Raw genomic sequence first — 20,264 nt, 5'->3', positions numbered from 1 at the left:
AAGAAGAAGAAAAAGAAAGAAAATAGCCTTCAGTCTACTTATCACCCCTGCAATGCTCAGAAGAATGCCTAGTATATAGCATTTGCTCTAGTAGCTCTTGGGTAATTCATGTTTAACAGTAGTTTACACTGTCAAAGAATTCTTCCACTAATGGCTACATGCAAAGGTTTTCAAAAGGTAAATATGATAAAAAGTTTGCTTGGAAAGAATTCTTATTTCTAAAAGGGTACGCCAGCTCTGTCAGAGGAAGACCACTTCTGCTAATGCCCCAGCATCTACCACCAACTACGACCACCTGGTATCAGGTGCCTTAATAAGTCTTGTGGTACATTTTGCTGTGGTCTGTGCTACTGACTGGGAACTGAATTTTGGTAATAATCATGTATCACTTTCTGTTTACACCAGACAGCTGAGGGCAGCGAATCTGCACTGTATCCAAGCCCCTGGTCATATTCCTCCAAGTGTCTTACACTTTGAGAGGAATGTATACAATAAAAACCCAGAGCTGTGGTGGATCCCAGCCAAGTTACCACCTTTGTGGATTAAGCAAGAGAGAACTTATGGTTCATTTCTTATTCAGCCACAGGCACTCCTGCAGTGAGGAGTAATTAAATGGGGGGCTGGTGAGGCAGGAGGGTATGTAGAATAACACACACTGAGACATGCTAACTCTCGCTCTGTGTCAGGTCATGAGCATGAGCACCACAGATCTCAAGGTTCACAGGATGACCTGGGAGTTCTTTCTAAAAACTGGAACTGAGCTCCCTGTCTTTTTACAACCTACTCATAACATAAACATGACACTTCTAGTAAACATACTGAAAAACAGATTTTCAAAATCTGAATTAGGTGTTCTACCATCATTTTCATTACTACAACTCCTACAATATTTTTTACTTCATAAAATTTAGGAAAAGATACAATAGGGGCTCTACAAGATAAGTTTTAATTTTTAGGTTATCCACCATTTAACAAACCAGAGATATGGAGATGGATTTTCATCATGACTTTCACCTTAATATTTTAAGGTGAAAATAAGGTGCTTAGGATGGTCAAAGTATATTAATTTTTAAAGTATTTCCTTATAATCTGATGTAAAACCACAGACTAAAACACTTGCTGACAACAAGGCAAAGAAAAAGAAAGTCAAGTTTAGCCAGAACCTGTGCTTGCAGAGGTAACAAATCAAGAAAGAATTATTTGCATACTTAGAACTGTTAAGAAATATGCTTCTCAGTTTTTATCTACATGCTTGAAGTACAACTATCCTATAAGACACCTTTCTATGGGTAAAAGACTTCATACCAAGTGTGTTATGAATATCATAATCTGAAGACATACCATCTGGAGGTACAAGTTTACTGCAGAGACAATACCGAACTGGTGAAAGTGCTTTAGGAGTCATTTAATCACTTTTGTGCAAATCTTCTAATAGGATGATCTCTTTTGAGAACAAAGGTTAGGGTAAGAGCTTGAGAGACAGCTAAAGAGAAGGGACTGAAAGTTTGTATTCTCTATAAATTAATATGTTCAAATCCTAAAACCAAGGTAATGTGACTTTTGAGATAATATACACATACTTACTGTAGAACTGGGATTCAAACCCCTGGCATTATGCATGCTGCGCAAATGCTCTACCACTGAGTTATACCTCTAGCACTAGCACTTTCATAAAAGATTCCAGAGAATTTTTTGGCCCTTCTTCTAGGGAAGAAACAGAGGAAATATTTCTAGAGATGAACCAGAAAGTAGACTCTGACCAGATACGAAATGTTCAGTATCTTGGACTTCTCTTTCTCCAGAACTGGTCAGTTTGATAAGTCAAAAAAAAAAAAAAAAAAAAAAATGTGAGAAAAAATTTTTGATTGTTTTAAGCCCCTAGTCTATATTTTGTTATAATGAGCTGAATAGCTTAGGACAAAGTGACTGCTTAAAGGTAAAGTAACGGCCAGTTTCCACAGTATCATAAGACTTCGTTTAATTTGGTTAAAGAATCCAGAAAGTAATGAGATGGGAGAAGAGAGGGAGATTACTACAGCACAGATTAACACTCAACCTAACATTAAAAGTCTGAAAAACCTCAGTGTGTAAGATTTTGTAAATTAACAAAATCAGACTTTTTATTTTAAAATACTGCTAAAATGGCATGCCTTACTATGAGTCTGATAATTTTCACATGAAAACAGATGTCAGATTTTAAGTTTCAGTCTTCTATGTCACACAAAAAAAGCATCAGCCACTCACATCACTTAGCAATAGAACATCCAGGTGTTTTGGTTCGGACATTCACAGATATATATATATATGTATATGGATTTTTTTTCTAGTTTTTTGGGGGTTTGCTTTATATTGTTTTAAAGGAAAGAATAACAGCCTAAATGACAGTACCTAGATATCATGTTCAGATGAATATTTCTTACAATGACAAAAGAAAGGCATTGATTTTATGCTAAGAACATAAGATTTTAAGACATCCCTAATATTTTTTGAAGGGTTGACAAGACAAACTGAGAAGATTCTTTCAATTCCTTTCTTACATAACCTTTAGCTGTGACATACTGTCAGGGATAAAATCTTAGTAGTCTCATAACCACAAAATATGATCTAGAGAGAGCTAATTTTAAAAAAATCTTATGAATTTCAGTGACTAACACAGCAATACTAGATTTATACATTTTTCTCAAAACAAAAACACAAGTTGGCATTTTCTTTTGTTCTGATCCATGGTGGTGAATTTTTATTTTTTATTTTAATGTATTCAGTACAGGGTCTTACTATGCAGCTTGGATTTATAGTGATCCTCTTGTTTTCAGCTTCCCCAGTGCTGGGTTTACAGGTGTGCGCCACCATGCCTGGTCTTGGTGGCTGGCTCAGCATGCCAAGGGGTGGGGCCAGTGCAGCCTGTGGTGCCAGGGATCGAATTGCAGTCCCTGAGCTTGCCTAAGCAGGTACTTAGTCCCCTGAGCTATCTTGCCAGCCGTCATGGTGGTAAATTTTCCAGAGATCTGTTGCTATCTCTAGAATTGAGTCCTACTACGTTATTTTTATACAGGAGAAAAACAGCCCAAAAAGACAGCATTCATGTTACTTTACTAAACTGTCCTTCTCACCAAACTTTCCCTTCTAGGAAAGATGAGGATTCAAGATGGAATTTGTCCAGCGGATTTAAGTTTGACCATAAGCTGAGAGTCACATAGTGGGGGTAATGATTGCTATGCACAGAAAAAGAAACCAAACATTTCCTTGGGGTAACATTTGACTGACATTAAACATAAAAGTTTTCTTGGAATCTGACTTCATTTGAGGATATAAAAATTTTCTTTTAAATATCTGTTGGCTTAAAACATAATATGAATGTTCTAGTATTTCTATTTTGCTTTAATTTCCAGACTTATACATATTCTTTGGGATTCATTCAGTGAATGTTAGTTTTGTCAAAGGTATCCTTCATGGGGCTTTTTTGTATATATCTTGTTGGCATATCTTCTATGTCTAGCAAATCTAATTCAGGTTCAGCAACTAAAGATTTAACTTCTGTGAGTTTTGAAAAAAAATTTCTTTGTAAGTAAGACAAAAGTGAGGCCTTGCTATGACTTCCACTTCAAATGTGACACCATTAAGCCTTGAAGTGATTGTTCGATATGAAGGTCTTCTAGCCTCCTAGACAATCTCTATTGGTTTGATTTCTCAGACTAAACTCAGCTACCCAGCATCAAGGATCAGAACAGAATTGGGCCTGTGCTTGCAGCTGCTGCACACATTTTAGAGACTTAGGAGTCTACCTGTTGAAGATTAGCTCACTCTCCTGAGAACTAACGGAACCTGCTCACAGCATATGTGGAAGTGCTCAGGCATGCAAGGTCACATTATCTAAATTTTATGATAAGATAAATTGGGAGTAACTGACATTGCAACTTAATTTAGCCTGTAGAAAAAAATACAAGGGGTTCTAGGCTTTGTAAATAAGGATGGAAGAGGGGCTGAAAGGAGGGGAGGGGAATGGGAAGAAAAACAGGTACCAAGATATATACAGGTACAAATTTCGTATGATGAATATTATCAAACTGTACCAATAAACTTATTTTAAAAAGACCTCTATAGTTCTATCTTGTCTTATTTGGGGAGGCAATGTTTTGATCAATACTAAGAAGTGGCAGATTCTAAAGGTTCCCTGATGTATTTAATGTAGAAGTAAGACCAAATACAAAAAGAGAAGTGGAACTATAAAAAGGTAGAGGGTTTCCTGGACTCTCTTGAAGGGTGAAAATAATGCAGGCTGAATCTCAAGTCTGTCCTGCTGGCTCACATCTCTGCCTGATGTCAAGCCTAGTTTGGAATCTGTGACCAATGACTAGCGCAGGGGCCTTCATTTATAAGAGATGCTGTGTCTCACTGGGTTGGGCCTGGCACTGATCTCTAAGACAAAGCTCTGTGGTAGCTTTAATGCCTCCTGTGAGTGGACTCTTGCTCCTGCTCTGCCACCCAAGGCTGTGGGAGAAGCAATGGAGGTGGTCAGCTGCCTGGTTCAGTCTGCAGGAACCGGCTTTATGGTGGACGTCGTGTGGTTTGCCCAGCACTGTGGTCTTACCACAGTGAGCTTGGTTAAGTCTAAGGCCATTCTCCTCCCAAGCAGGTTAATTTCAGTCCTGCTTTTATATTATGGGAAAACTACTGTATTCTGTGAAAAGCCAGAATACCTTTATAAAGAAACAGAGAAGAGACAGCATTCAGACTCAAAGGACTCAAGTGTACGCTGAGTTAAGAGAATGACCTGTAGAGTCATACAGACTCATGTTTTGACCTTGGCTTAACATAGGCAAATTTGATAAACTTTGGATCTAGGATTTTTTTATGGTTCAAATCTAGGATTGTAAAAAGTGTAGAATGATTCCTCCCCCATGGGATTATTATAAAGAATAAGGTGAGATGATGTATTGATATGCACTTTCATTTAAAACTGACATTTTTTATTGGAACAATATGACAATATAGGTTAGGGTACCAGCAGTAGTATAGTGGTAATAGTAAAATAATATTAGTTTAACATACATCAAAATAATATAGATACCATAACCATAAAAAGTTCTCACTGACTAGAAATTAAAGTGGTCAGCTACTGTACTTTCTATGAAACACGTGTATTTAGATGGTTCTCTGTTAGACACTAGATAAAATTATGTAAGAGGGGTAAATGTTTTATGATATAATTAATACTCAAGATACTTTTAAAATGTGATCAGTCAAGCTTCATCATCAAATTGATCTTCATTTAACATCCAGAGTAAATGTTACTACTATCCTTGCTTGCATTTCTGAAAAAAGGATTTTTGGACACTTAAGATAGCCTATACCAAAAAGTTTCAAAGTTCTCATCTGAATACATTTTTAGTAATCACATGTATGGTTTGAACAGTTCATGCAGACATAAGGAAACACATGTATTAGAGGGGAATATTCATTCCCACTCCTATATCTTCGTGGTGAGGAAGTTTTCTTGTGCACCTTCTGACCTCATTTGGTTCTTTTTATCATTCTACTCTGGGAAGTAGAGGGATTCATTAAGCTTGGGGAGGTTTACATTATTCTCCTTCCTCTTGAGAAAAAGGCCTGTATTTGTTCAATACTGCTTCTCTCTAGATATGTTTTCTGTGTGCATGTAGGTTTTTTTTTTGTCTTGGTCTGACTGGGGTTTTGTGCTAAGTTGTGATCTTTAATTTGTCCTTTATTAATAAGTGTCCTTTTAGGCCTCTTTCATTTTTTCACCAGCTTGGAATACCTTGATGGAGAAGGAAGGCATTTTATTGTTTCACATATGTTCATATCTGAGAGGTGACATCCTAGCTTTTCTTTTTTTTCTTTATACTGGGATTGAACTGAGGACCTTTCATACTGAGCTATCTCCTTGGCCTCCTACTTTTCCTTAAATAGAAAGTGTTCAGCCTCTAGTATGCAAAACTTCTAAATCCTACAAAATCCATCTGAGAAGCTCTCAGAGTCTATAGTATTCCACTCAGTATTTTTGTTCTAACTATATCTTTGCAATTCCAGAAAGCAGTCTCCCCATCATTAAAAACACATTAATTTGCTTTTCATTAATCTGCTATAGGCTAATTTCATAAGGGAAGGAGGTTTAATTAGCTCACAGTTCTGGTGCATGGCAGGAATGTACAAGGAAGAGAGGTCACATCTTGGTCAGGAAGTCAGGAAAAGATTGGGATCTACAGTCCCCCTCCAAGGGCACTCATGGATCTAATGCCCTCCCAAAGGCCTCACCTTTTAAAGGTCCCACCTTTCAAAATCACCTGAGGCCAAGCTCCCAAGCAAAACCTGGACAAAACACCCAAACCACAGCAGATATCATTAGGATTAAGCTTAGTACTAGCTCTGGAAACATGAAAGGCAGACAAACTTTTCTATGGAAGAGTTCTTGCAGATCTGCAAAGCCAATTCCATTTATGATCAACTCCTGAAGAAAGAGGCCGTTCTACAACCGGGACAGCAGAAAGGTGAGTGACTCATCATACGCACTGATAGTTACCTCAGCTGTGTGCTTCGCCACGTTTCCCACAATGACAATGACCTTCCCCTTGAAGCTCTGGAGCATCGTGGTGTAAGGGCCCTGGGCAAGCTCTCCTTCAGCAGTGAACGCGACACTGAATGGGATGTTGATGCTGCTCGAAATGTGACCCCTGATAAAACTGAGAAGACAGCTTAAGGAAAACCTTCATACTGTTTTTGGAGCAGAGAAGAATATCTGACAGAAACAGAGGTAACTGATGCCCAGAGGGTAGAACTAAACATCGCCGTGCTCACAAAATGAAGTAAGGCCTTTGGGGTGGGTGGAGGAGAAAGGAACGAGACTAGCTAGAGATGCAAAGATGTCCATCCTCATTAAACAAAGAATTACTCAAGTAATCCTGATGCAGCAGAGTGACAGTAATCACATGGGTTGCATAGTACTAGTGTTTTGCAGTTCATTACTCCTACTGGGATTACAGCACTGAAAGTGATACAGGCCAGAGAGAATCTCAGGTCTAATTTGTTGCTGCAAGGCCTGTTCACTTTGGTCAAGTGGTTGCTAAACGGACTCTACTTAGCATTGTTATAGGTTGTCAGCACTAGCCGGCAACACTTCTGTTGGTTTCTCAAGTGAACTGAGATCACATTTCCATCACTTCTAATTTTATGGTCTCTGAAAGGGGTGATGTTTTACTGTTTTTGCACTTCAGAAGGATTGTGAAAGTTTAACTGATGATGAGTTCTAATTCAGGAATCCACACATTCCCCGGTATCTTGAACCATGGGTGGCATGTACATGCCTGTCTCATGGGGTGGCAAGGGACAGTCCCATTGGGTGGTATAAACTGTCCAATGGAATAGTCTTGCTTTTTTAAAATTTTATTTGATTGAGAAACAAATATCAATGAGACAGTTTCAAAGCTGATTAATAGGACAGTTTCAATAATTAATACATTATACATTGTTATCTTCTTAGTGGTTATCCATAGTACAAAAAGCAGGCAGGATATCCTGTCCAAACACTATTAGTACAAATCTTTCTTCTCATTGAATTAAGCTAAAGTAGCTGCATATCTATCCTAACTATTCTGTATATACAAATACAAAATGGTCCTTCCTTTGTATCTCCGTTTTTCGTTTAGTCCTGTCAGAGATGGGTATTCCATTGGCACCTAAGTACTATAGGTGTGTGAATTCAGCAAAACAATCCAACACAGTCCAGCATTCCACAATACTAGTAGGTTATCCACAGAAGTTGTTGACTTGAGCCTTTACAGTTCTGCATATTAATATGGCTTTACTTTATATACCTTGTTTTTATACTTTTCTGCTGGATGGTTAAGACCAAGATACAGCAAGACCTATATAACAAGAAATGTAACTTTTGTATTTGATAAGGTCAGTCAAGTACCCTCAGGATGTATCCTGTAACCCTGTACCACATTTTGTAGATCCTTTGTGAGTGTCAGCCATGTGGATGAGTCACAGCCATTGCTTGGCCAATTTGCTCTCTGTGAAAGCCTGAGAGAATGTTTTCTTTCCATGTGACTCTCCTTAGGCACATTATACATCATCAATCGCATTCCTCTGTGGTTCCATAATCTCCTTGATCAGAAAATTTGGGACACAACTGAGTTACATGATGTTACAGTACAGGTTCTCCTATGTCTTGAGTCTTCACTGACCTTGAAAGACTAGGGCCAAAATGTCAGCTGATCTTGCAGCCCTTCCTTTTCTCCAAGTTTTGATCTGCAAACTTAGGTTGTTGTATGTACTACTGGTGCTTCAGAGAGGCCTGTAAACATGACAGATGAATTATGGCTCCACTGTGAATGTGTTAAACGCATTCATTTACTTAAAATATTCAGAAATGTCACAGCTCTAAAAGAAAAAAATGTTCCTATAAATAACTAAAAAGCACAGCTGATCCAGGAGTGGGTGGCACATGCCTAAAATTCCACCTATTTGAGAGATAGATGCGAGACGACTGCAAGTTCAAGGCCAGGCTCGGCAGCTTAGCAAGACACTATCTCAAAACAAAAAAGGGCTGGGGGCTGTCTCTCAGTGACAGAACACCTGCTAGCATGTTTAAAGCCCTGGGTTTAATCAGTAGTACTGAAAAAAAAAAGTACAAGTGAATGAATGAAAATAGAAGTGTTAGAGACCCAGTTGTGTAAGGAGTAAGTTGCTGACCACAGCTTTCTGAAGACAAGATAACACCCCATCAAGGCAGTCAAGGATGTTGGCTCTTATTCTCTATTCTACAGCCCTAAATTGTCACTTCCCTCACCGTCCCCCAACCCCCAATTTGTTTGGAATCCAATAAATATTGGATAGCCAGAAAAGATTCTGCGTTAGCTCCATGAGAGTTCTGACTTCCCTGGACCTCATAAACCATACTACTTGTGTCTTTTCTTTAAGCCCTTGCTGCATACTTTAGATCAGGTGCTTGGCCAAACTCTCAATAAAAATGATTATACAGAATCTAGAGAAAGACCTTCTAAAATATTACTAATTACAAAACTTGAAATAAATATAGGATATGTACATGATATTTTAAGAGATATACCAACACTGATTTGGGAAGAACAGGGTAAGTTTTCACTGATAGCCATAATAAATTTTGAAGAATAAATGTTCATTGGGAAAAGGGGCAGAATGAAAGTGAGATAGAGTGGTGAAGGGAATAAAAGCTTTAGGGGGAATTTGGGTCTTACTGTAGGGAGGTGCACAGCCATTAAAGAGAAATGATGGCTGGCCACCCCATCAGGAGAATTCAGACAACATGGAAGAGATGAGCCAGGTGAGCCTGAAATGAAGGCCAAGCAGGACATGCAGGGCTTATGTGATATGGATATTGGTCTTTCCTCCAAGAGCAATGAGTGAGGAAGTGTTTCAGGCAGAAGAGCAGCATATTAGGTTTGCATTAAGGCAACCCTGGATGAAGCCTACCTGGGGAGTGAATCTACAGGCAAGTTAACCAGACACCAAGGCAACATCTCTTCCCTTTCTTAACAGTTCACTTATGCCTACCCTGAAAGGGATATTTACATGTTCAATAGACATCCTCCAAGTGTCACTTTAGGTATATTTTATAAAATGTAAGAATGAGTAGAGTTTTAAAAGATTATATGACACAAGTGATATTTCTCCCAAAAACTTACTACTGCAAAAGGGTAGAGAATCATAATTATGGAAATGAAAATTTCTCAATTGCATCAGTTTGTATACCTGTCTTCTTTTATACTATCTTTTTATCCCTCCATCCCTTTCTCCTGCCCTCTCTCCTTCCCTTTTTGTGTTCCATTAATGGAGAGCAGACAAATTTCAGGCACCTACTCTCAAGAATGATGGTGGACAGCATGGACAGCATGTGTGAGGCTCTGTGTTCTATTCAGCAATACAAAAAACAAGTTAAAAAAGAATGACAATGGAGACTGACCACATTTCTTACATTTAGTATTTTCTATTCAGTTGGCACTTCACTATGCTTTCTTTAAAGAAATATATTTGGAATTAGTAATGGGAGAAACAGCCATAAATAAGTTCTGATATTGAGAAAAATAGAACCAACATTAGAATTTTTGAGGGTATTGTTTCCTTTTAGAATGGGTGGATATTTATAATCATGGGCAGACTGCCTTGGACCTTATTGGCATTAATTTCTTTGGCATTCATAATTATTCAATATTTTCAAGAGCAGTTTTCATAAACAATGATGACTTTATGCAAAGGACAGAATTACTGATAAAATTTTTCTTTAACTAATATTTTTATTTTCAGTGGAGACAATACTGTAAAACAGTAATTAATTATAACACAAAGTAGGAGCCTAACAACTCATTGGTTCTCAGCAAATGCATGTTCATCTGTTTAGGTCTGAATTAGCTGCCAGAGAGAGTCTGTTTATCAAAGAGCACTTATCAACTGTGAACACCTTTTCTTTGTTGTGCTTTCCCAGTAGCACAAGCAATACAAACCTACCTTACCAAACATGGCAGCAGACATGTTTGTGTGTCCCTGCCTCCCACTTCTTTTGGAAGACCACTCTCTGCTGGAGGGAAGGGAGAGTCTGGCCTGTTGGTGTCAGATAACCCTGCCAAGGCCAGGGCTGACAGGACGGTGGGGAGGGAACAGGAAGCAGACAGTGGATATAAGCTGAACCAATCAATTTTCTCTCTTGAATATCAAAGGACAAGATGCAGAATGCAGGATGTGTTAAACATTCCAACATAAAATCAGGTCTGAGCGTCTTTCAAATAGGATTTGACCAGCCACATTTTTAGAAAATTAGATGCCTCCTACTCTGAAAAAATCTTAAAATGCATCCATTCACAGGCAAATACCCAGTATACATTAATGATTCTGTTAAGGTCTGTTACCTAAAAGTCATACATGAGCATCTACATGATTTTGTGGATTCAGTATCATCTATACTTATTATGTGCCTTTGAAGACAACGTTTTCTAAACTTTGTTTTAGTCACTAAAGTATGACATAAATTTCTTTTTATTTTTAAAATTCATTTTAATTTCTTATTGTCCTAGAATTCTTTGTTGCTTTTTATGACTTTTGCAAAACAAACAAACAAATGAACAAACACCCCAAAACCCCACTTACATTAAATTTAAATGCTTGACATTATGACAGCGGTGGAGTCTTTTGGAAGTACTCAGAATACAAATTCTTCCAAACCTCTTTTTGATTACACTTTGGAAGACCAGAAACAAAAGCAAAGGGGCAATAGGCACAGTTCCCCATTCTTAGTTTAGTTCAACCCAAAGGCCTGGAAAACATTCATCCAAGACCAGTCTTTGCATGAAACTACTAGCATAAAAGATATTGAGTGAGCAAGCAGGCTGGCAGCCAGAGCTCTCGGTGGGCCTAGGTACCGATCACTGCATTTATGCCTGCCAGGCTTCTGGCTTAAAATCAGCTGGATAATGAATTATAATATTGGTCACGTAGGGATTTTTATTCCTGGGTAATTTTTAAAATTTCTACAGTTTACAAAATAAATCTTCATGTGACAGACACTAAGATAATTTTAAGTGGGTATTTTAAAGGTATGTAGTTGAGTCAAATTTTTTTATCTTTTGAGTCATAAAAAATCTTGTACATATTAGGTACTTGTAAAAGGAGCGAAAAGAAATGTTTGCATATTCTGTATAAAGTTGGAAAGAACAATGAAACAGGAGATAATTTCTGACATTTGATGACTTCACATGACCCAAACTGACTGTGCTCATTCCTGAATCAAATCTGGCAAGGAGAGCAAAATCAAAGAAAATGTGGGCTCTTTTTCTATGCTCTAAGGCAGTGATAGTGAACCTTTTAAAGACAGAGTGGCCAAACTATAACCTCAAATGCACTTATTTATTGCAGAGTGCCATCACTGCAATTACACTTGAATACTGCGGGTTTTTAAAACACCTTTTGTTTATTTATGTGATACAGGGTCTTACTACACAGCTCAGACACGTAGTGATCCTCCTGTCTCAGCCTCCCCAGTGCTAGGATTAGAGGTGTGCGCTACCACCCCAGTGTTGGGGCTGGCATGGCACACGGTACTGGGGATAGAACCTAGGTCCTTGCATTTGCCAGGCAGGTACTTAGACCGCAGAGCTATCTTCCCAGCCCAGCAATGAAGTTTTAAAAACAACTCATACATTGACATCTTTTGCCTTAAAAGAAAAACATGCCATAGGTTCACTGACCACTTTTCTAAGGGCTTTGGTTTTATTTCAACATCCTGTTGTGGGACACAGTAGATTTTTACACAAAGACAGCACTGCTGATAAAGATTCAGCAATCCATATTTTAGGTTCACTTGCCAGGCAAGTGCTTATTCTACCAAGCTATCTCCCTGGCCCCATATTTTAGGATTATGATCATCACTTTATTGCTTCCCTTTTATTGAAGACAAGAATGGAAATTCACTGCAGACATCTTTGCATTTAAAAGAGCCATTGCATATCTGCATAAGCATAAGTATGGGGCCGATGAAACTCCCAAAGAGATTCTATACTTACCTGCATTCTAGTACTGAGAGTCCTACTCAAAGCAGGCACTGCATAAAAGAATTTAAAAACATAGCTTCACAGGACCTACTTCAGAGATTACTAAGGAAATAGAAGCCAAAGTATTTACATGGTGATTAGCTCAATCATACACACTTCTTGCCAGTGTAATTTCAACAATGCCCACTACAATTTTAGTTTAGTTTTGGCAAAAGTGGCAATGGTACCACTAAAAACTACTTTCTAACTTTCCAGTGTTCAAACAAAATTAGTATTTTTGATGACACACTCAGAATTGAAAAGAAAACATAATTAAGAAGTCAGTAGGAATATATAGCTATATCTCTGATATGGAATAAAATACAGCTTGAGGACTCCTACTTCAAAAATCTGAAATTCAGCGAGGCACACGGTACATGTCTATAACCCCAGACTTTGGAAAGTTGAGGCAGGAAGATCACCAAGAGCTCAAGGCAAGACTAGGCTATAAAGTGAGTTCTAGGCCAGCCTGAATTGCATAGTGAAACTCTGTCTCAAAAAGACAGACAGACAGACAGACAGACAGACAGACAGACAGACTGACCGACTAACCAACTGACTGACCGAACGACCAACCAACTGACCTGAACTTCAAAATGTTTTGTTTTGCATGGGTTAGCTATTGGGCACTGAACCCAGGAGTGGCCTTGAACTTGGGTTCTCCTGCCTTAGCCTCCTGAGAAGCTGGGACTGCAGGTGCATATTACCATGTGCAGATGCTTTTGGTGTATAATTTTTTTTTTTTTTTTTAAGGTAAGAGCTTTACAAATACAGTTGTAAAAGCTCAGCTTTGGCTTGAAACAAATGAGATTAACATTCCTTCAAAGTATTTCTGTTTACAGATAACATCAGTTGGACTCATATGTATATAATTTAGATCAGCCTTAACATAAACTATAGTATATTTAACATTTAAATATAACCACTAAAAAAGTTTGGCTTCTGTATTACCTTTGAAACTATTAAAATCAATGACAAAATTTTTACCACTATACATTTTCTACTGAATCTATATAATATGCAAGCATGTTCTGTTTATTTCCAAATTCCCATATTATAGTGGAGGACAAATAAGTTTGACTAAATCTGTACCTAGGCCTCTTCAAGCCTTCTGTACTAGTTTAGACTATTTCTACGGTTCTTTCTCATTCTAATATTTTGAGATAATGTTTTTATTTTTAAGTGGGTGAAGACTATCTTCAAATCCTTCAGCTCTCTTTCTATGTTCTCAACAACTCTGGTCTCCATCATGGTTGGCATAGTTCTCTAAGACTGCTGAATGTTAATGTTTCTCCTTACTGACAATATAAATGGGTTAGAATAGGAGCTCTTGCAGTGTATGCATACTTTACCTGGGATATTCCTACCACACACCAAGTGACTGTATCTGTAACTGCAGAATTGCATGCTAGTCAGGAGAAGGCTCTGGGAATTGGCAAAGCTGTCCCTTAATTCATGGGTATAAATCATCTTATTTTATATAAGGATAAAATTGCTCCTCCTTTCACAAATAATCTTTTCAGTTATTTTACAAAGTTGAAAAAAGATGTGAGAAAACCTAGTTGTAGATATTTAATTTCCTGAAAGGAAAATGTAGGAAAGCAAAATTTTCAGCTATTGAAAGATATATTTTTCACCTATATGAATAACTATACTAGACAAACATTTGAATGATATAAAGTAGAAGATAAAAAAATAGAGGGAAATGATTAGGAATTTAGAAAATATTATAAACATTATTTTAAAAAGAGCTTATTTTCTTTGGCAAAGGAAAAGGCACTATAGGTATTGCTATAGTGTATATAACTAGCTTTGTGGCAAGGGAGAAATTAAATCATTTTAAAGATATACTAACATTATATAATTATTAATATTAACTAATATTAAATATTTAGTGACTTCTTAAAGAGACTGGCAAAGTCACATGATTCCTAGATTTAACTTTGGTAGAATTAAGAGATGCCGGACAAAGATACATTAAAATATTATAGGATTTCAATAGGTTTTAATTTGTTAAGTTTTAAGATGCTGAAATCTAGTAATTTTAGGAAAAGTCCAATAAAATCCAAATGAACTATATTTTATAAATTAAGCCATTATCAAAGGAAAGAATCTTTGTAACACATTCCTCCCTCAAAGTATAATACTGCTTTTCAAAAATTGAAAGGATTCAGTATTATCTGCTTTTGTGGCTGCATTTGTATAAAGGTGCCCACAGGCTGATTTGTTCAGTGGGTGGAAACAGGCCCTCTTCCCATGGTCCTCAGGGTAAAAGCTGTGATGTACAGGAATGTGTGGAGCACCCGAATGAATGCACCTGAACGAACGCCTTGGGGAAGGAAATATACGTCTCTTTAAGTCATTAGTAAGTCATTCATCTCAGCCTTGTTCATGCTTCACAGCCTGTACAGACACTAAATGCACCCCTGGAAAGTAGCACGAAGTTGAGAAGCATGTGGTTGGCTCCAGCTGCCACTTATATGACCTAGGATAAGCTGCTTACCTGCTTCAGGCTTGTTCTCTTCATCAATAATCAGAGATGTTAACAGAATCTACATCATAGGACTAGCATGGTGCACTTCTCTGATGTAAGAGCTCAGTGACAGTTATGAGAAGTTAATTCACTTAATTTATGTATTCTACATGTCTCTTATTCTAAAGCAACAGGCACTGCAAACATCATTGCTACTGTGTACATCTGTATCTTTCATGAAGAGTCCCAAGCCAACAGCATAGATCTCCAATTGTAGATTTTCAGGAGGTAGGGAGTACTGATTGGTATTAGGGGAAAAAGGGCATGTTAGTAACTCCATAATTATACTGCAGAAATTTCTGATCATCCCACAACTTCTTCATTAACTTGACTCCATATCCTACTTTGCTATCTCTTTGCTGATAATCTCAGGCTTGTTCACATGTGAGGATCTCTGACCTTATTTTTTCTTTAGTTTAAAATGTTCTTCCCTCTATCATTTATAGCCAGCCTTTTCACATTGCTTGGCTCCATGAAAATACTACCTTTTGTCAAGGCTTTGAACATTCTATCAAAATTTTAACATTCTATAATTTCTTTTTTTAAAAACTGTTTTAATTTTTTATTTTAAACTATTCATTATAAAAGATATGGAAAAGGGGGAGAAACATTCCCCCCTTCCCCAGTTTATATTCCATGAAGCCAGGGACCAATTTTCTCTTTTGGTTGTATTTTTTAGTTGTTGTTTTTGATAAATCTTTTTTATTGAGGGTATAATGTGCGAATAAAGGCCAGGCTGCTTTTCCTCAGTTTTGTATCCTCAGTGACTAAAACAAGGTAGAAGCTCAGTAACAATTTATCAAATATAGAAATACCCCTGTGGGAGTGTTTATAAAACTCTCTTTAGTCAGGGGCACTTTACCACCTATATTCCTCTAAACAGCCCAAATTTAACAGCTATCTGTGTTATTGCGGCCTAAGCCCTATGTTACTTTACCTAAGCTATTTACCAGTTTCTCCCCCTGCAGGGCCAGTAGGATGGAGGCTCTACTAGACATGAAGTTTCCAGTGTCACATGGGGTAGTACTGTTGTGACCCTGGAGAGCTCACGGGGTGGAGCTGTTGGGGGATGGGATCTGACCATGAAGCAGTCTGCATCACTGACTGTGCCCTGCAGGCTCCCACAGGAAAGGTCTCTGTGCTCCTTGCCTCACCTCATATTTCATCTGGTAACACATGGCAATGCGTTCCCGGTGCTGAAAGTCGCTGCCATCGGTGCAGGACTCTTGTGGGCCTGCCTGAGAAGCCATCCTGCCTGTCCAGACTCCGACAGGCTGCTGCAACAATACAGCCAGGTCTCCAACCGTCACTGCGTGAGCTACCTCAGCTCCGTAACTGCACCACTCTTGAAGAGGACTTCATCCTATATTTTCTTTCTGGTTTTATTTTTACCTAAAGTAGGACTTATTTCTACTTAAGATTATTTTATAGATAATTTCATCACTCTAATTAAAATGCAATTCCCATGAGTGTTATGAATTTGTCATTTGGTTCACTAACAGGTCTCCCAAATCCAGACCACCGATTGGGTCACAGTAAGACAATCAGTGAGTCAATAGGCTTACATATTGCCAACCACCTCCTGGTGTCACAATGCTGAGGGGTATGGGAAGAGATTGGGGGGCTCTGGTACCTGCCATCCTGCTCTTTTTCTTCTGTAATTATTTTCTGAGTTTTTCTCTGTGTCAAGCCTGGGGCAGGGAACACAAAGATAAAAAGGACAGGAGTACTACCCCTGTGGCTGTTCATATCCAGAGATTATGACCTTGCTGATTTTTTTTTTTTGTTTCTGTCATTCATCTGGCTCCTCTTATATACTGTATTCACTAATTATTTCTTTATATATAAAATATGTTAATGTTTTACATTCTTCATACTAAAGCAACTTAGCAAATAGGAACCATATTTTTTATTTCCTTAAAAATTTATCCACAGGGGCCGGGGAGATGGCTCAGTGGAATAAGCGCTTCCCTGGCAAGCGCAAGGGTCTGAGTTCAATCCCTGGTTCCGCAAAAAAAAAAAAAAAAAAAAAAAATTTATCCACAGCAGGGCAAATAGCTCAGTGGATTGAAGTGCCTGCAAGCAGATGCAGGGGCTGGGGTTTTCGATCCCCAGGCCTGCCGTGCCAGCCCTGCCCCTGGGGCATGCTGAGATGGCAACTGAGACTGGATATGGTGGCCTGAGCCTGTAATCCCAGCACTTGGGAGGCTGTAAACAGGTGGATCATTATGAGTCCAATTTAGTAGTGAGACCCTGAATACCTTGTAGACCCTTCTCTAAAATAATAAATAAATAAAATTATCCAAAGCAACACAGAGAGTATGCTTTCACTGGTTGCTATTAATGATGATATCTAAGAAAACAAGCATCACATAATAGCACATTGATTCTAAGCACAACCTGTATGAATATCTTTATGACCATGCACGTATTTTTCTTGCCTTTACTTCCTTCAAAATAGGATGTATGATGAATAAAGCTAGAAGGAAACATCTTCTAATGTACTCAAATGGTACACATTGTAGATTTTAAAGAGCTAAGCAATTTCCAGCCTTGAAAAGCCTTTGTTAGGTAGTTTAGACAGTTAAAGAGGATCTTAGAATGCACAAGTCTCTATTTATGCAGTATTTAAGATATTATGTAACACAGACTTGATGTCCTTCAACTCTGGGAAAAGAGTTAACATTTTGAAAATTTATAGTAACTACAAGTTCAGTGCCGAGTATGGTGAAGTCTAGCTGTGAAGTACACCATGAATGAATGATGCATTCACATTCTGTCAAGAACAGTGACATAAAGCATTGAAAAACAAACCCAGAAAATACCACCATATGCTAGTGTTATTTGAAAAACAGTTTCAGGGCTCTGTACACTGTTACCTCAGGAAATTTCATGTCAGACCTTCCTAGCATCCAGTCAGAATCATTTAGTTATTTGAATTGAGAGGAATCCCAGAAATGTTGACTGTTGTCACAATCCCCTTGGACAGAAAGGAAGAAACAGGAGTAAGGCAGCACCACCCTTTAAAGCCACACATGCAAAGGATACTCTTCACTATTCCGGATGTCAACCACCAGCAGCTTTGGTTTGCTGGACTTTGTTTTCTTGGTGGGCGTTTTGAAGTGGCCTGTAACTGTCAGCTCACAAAGGTCAATAAGGTCCTCTGCTGAAATACGAGGTGATACTTCTGACTTCAGGTCATTTAATGGAATGGACTCTCTTGACTAAAGGAAAAGGAAAAGAACAAAAATGCTGAGAATATTATAGAGACCAACCATAACTAATGCAAAATACATTCCAGTTCTTGATATTAACTAATACAACTCATGGGAAAGAGGAAACTCCATCTCATTTTACCACGCTCTTGTGTAATTATGCTCCTTAGTGCTGAGGTTTCCTTCCTTATTACAATATAGGAAGGCATTGTTGTTGTTGTTATTATTATTATTGTCTTACTGCAAGCTCCTGAATCAAGTGCACAGAAAGAGATGAGGCAGATTTTTCCCTAAGGAGGGGGTACTATATATCTTTAAAAAAAGATCCTTTAAGCACATATTACTTTCCCTCAAGTATGACTGTCGTGATTTCAGTAATTATAACTTTAGTTTTATGAAAAATTGCATTGTCACTGATACATATACTAATTAAAAAACTGTTCACATATTTAATAGGCTTTTATAAAATAATTTATTTTCCATATAAATGGTTGAATGAAAATTAGATTCTCAGAGAGTAAAATCAACCTAATATTTTCTTAGGTAGAAAACCAAATCAACAAGGCATCTTATTGGTGAAGGAGGTAAAAGCAGACTCCTGACTATCAAAGTAGCACACTGGTCTGTGTGAGTATTATATAGCATAAGACTGATTTGGACAAAGGAACATTAACATTTTTTGTGTTATTTATTTAACAGAAGAAGAATTTCCTTACATACATTGATAAGTAATACAATAAACCCAACTCAGTGTAAGTTTCTTCATTCTTTTTTTCTCTTTTTTTAATGAGCAGAATATATTTATTTATTTTTTTAATATTTATTTATTTATTTATTGTGTGTGTGGCCTGCTCAGCCCGCCAGGAGGCGGGGCTGGCTGGCACGTGGTGCTGGGGGATTGAACTGCTGTCCCTGTGCTTTGTTTAGCTTAGCTTGTTCTAAGTAGGTGCTTTAGACCACTGAGCCATCTCACCAGCCCGGGCCACTGGCTTTTATGATGGTTAGTTTTATTAGTCCCAGACTTGCTGACTCAGAAGAGTTTGTTGCAGGCCAAAAAGTGAATGAGCGATGAGGCAAAGTCCATCTGCAGCAGCCACACCCTGCCCCTGCCCTGTGTGTCTCTGTCCTGGCCTAAGCTTGGAGCTCCTGGGTTCCCATCCCCTTTGCCCCACTTTGGAGAGGCTTCTGTTCTGCCGTTGGTCGCTTGGCATGGCTGGCTGCTTGTTCAGGCCCTGTCTCTCCAGTAGCAGGACTGGAACTGTTTCCCTCTTCTGGCTGCCACTTTATCCCTAGCACCTGGCACCTGGCAAGAACTCTGGGCAGTGTTTATGGAATTTTGTCAAATATACAAAGATGAGGGTTCCTCGTCTTTATTTACATAGCAGCATATTTGAGACTGCAGATGGACATTAGCCATACTTCTAAACTCACTTCTCTTTTTAAGAGATGCATACAAGGGCCAGGGAGATGGCTCAGTGGAATAAGCGCTTCCCTGACAAGCACAAGGGCCTGAGTTCAATCCCCGCTTCTGGGTAAAAAAAAAAAGATGCATACTATTCCACAGAGGAGAGATGCCCCCTGCCTGTGGCCAGCACCCCAGGGATGGGCTTCATGTCCTGCCCGCATCCATTTGCTTTCCTCACCGTGCATTTCTGGATCTGTTTGTACTGAGAATGAACACTTTCTCCAGGCAGCATTCCTAGAAGTGGGACTGCTGGGTCACAGAGTTCCATATTATTAATGTTAATAGACTCTGCCAAATTCCTTTCCAAAAAGGAGATAGCAGTACATGGCTGCAGGCAAGGCCTGCGCCTGTTTCCTCCTGTTCCAACTTAGTCTTTCACTTGTTTTTCAGTCCGGGTGTGGGGATAAAAGAAGTAATCATCTTGGTCTTCATTTGTGTGGATCTGACGGTGAGGTCATCTTTATTTAGTTCAT

At 38.4% G+C, this 20,264-nt stretch overlaps 1 protein-coding gene across 5 annotated transcripts in view; it reads right to left on the bottom strand.

Annotated features, from left to right (window-relative positions):
• The window catches only part of Tbck (TBC1 domain containing kinase), a 214,982-nt gene that overhangs the window by 9,298 nt on the left and 185,420 nt on the right, over window positions 1-20,264 (bottom strand). For all 5 annotated transcript variants that reach the window (XM_023710021.1, XM_023710017.1, XM_004626700.3 and 2 more), the window contains 2 exons: window positions 18,160-18,335; window positions 6,539-6,698 (listed from right to left, as the gene is read on the bottom strand). In XM_023710021.1, coding sequence (XP_023565789.1) covers window positions 6,539-6,698; window positions 18,160-18,335 — 336 coding nt within the window. The remainder of the gene's footprint in view (window positions 1-6,538; window positions 6,699-18,159; window positions 18,336-20,264) is intronic.

The sequence above is a fragment of the Octodon degus genome, unplaced genomic scaffold (assembly GCF_000260255.1).
Source record: "Octodon degus isolate 3935 unplaced genomic scaffold, OctDeg1.0 scaffold00016, whole genome shotgun sequence".
NCBI lineage: Eukaryota > Metazoa > Chordata > Mammalia > Rodentia > Octodontidae > Octodon > Octodon degus.
The sequence above is the reverse complement of the archived record's forward strand: the minus strand, read 5'-3'. Positions and strand labels throughout refer to the sequence as shown.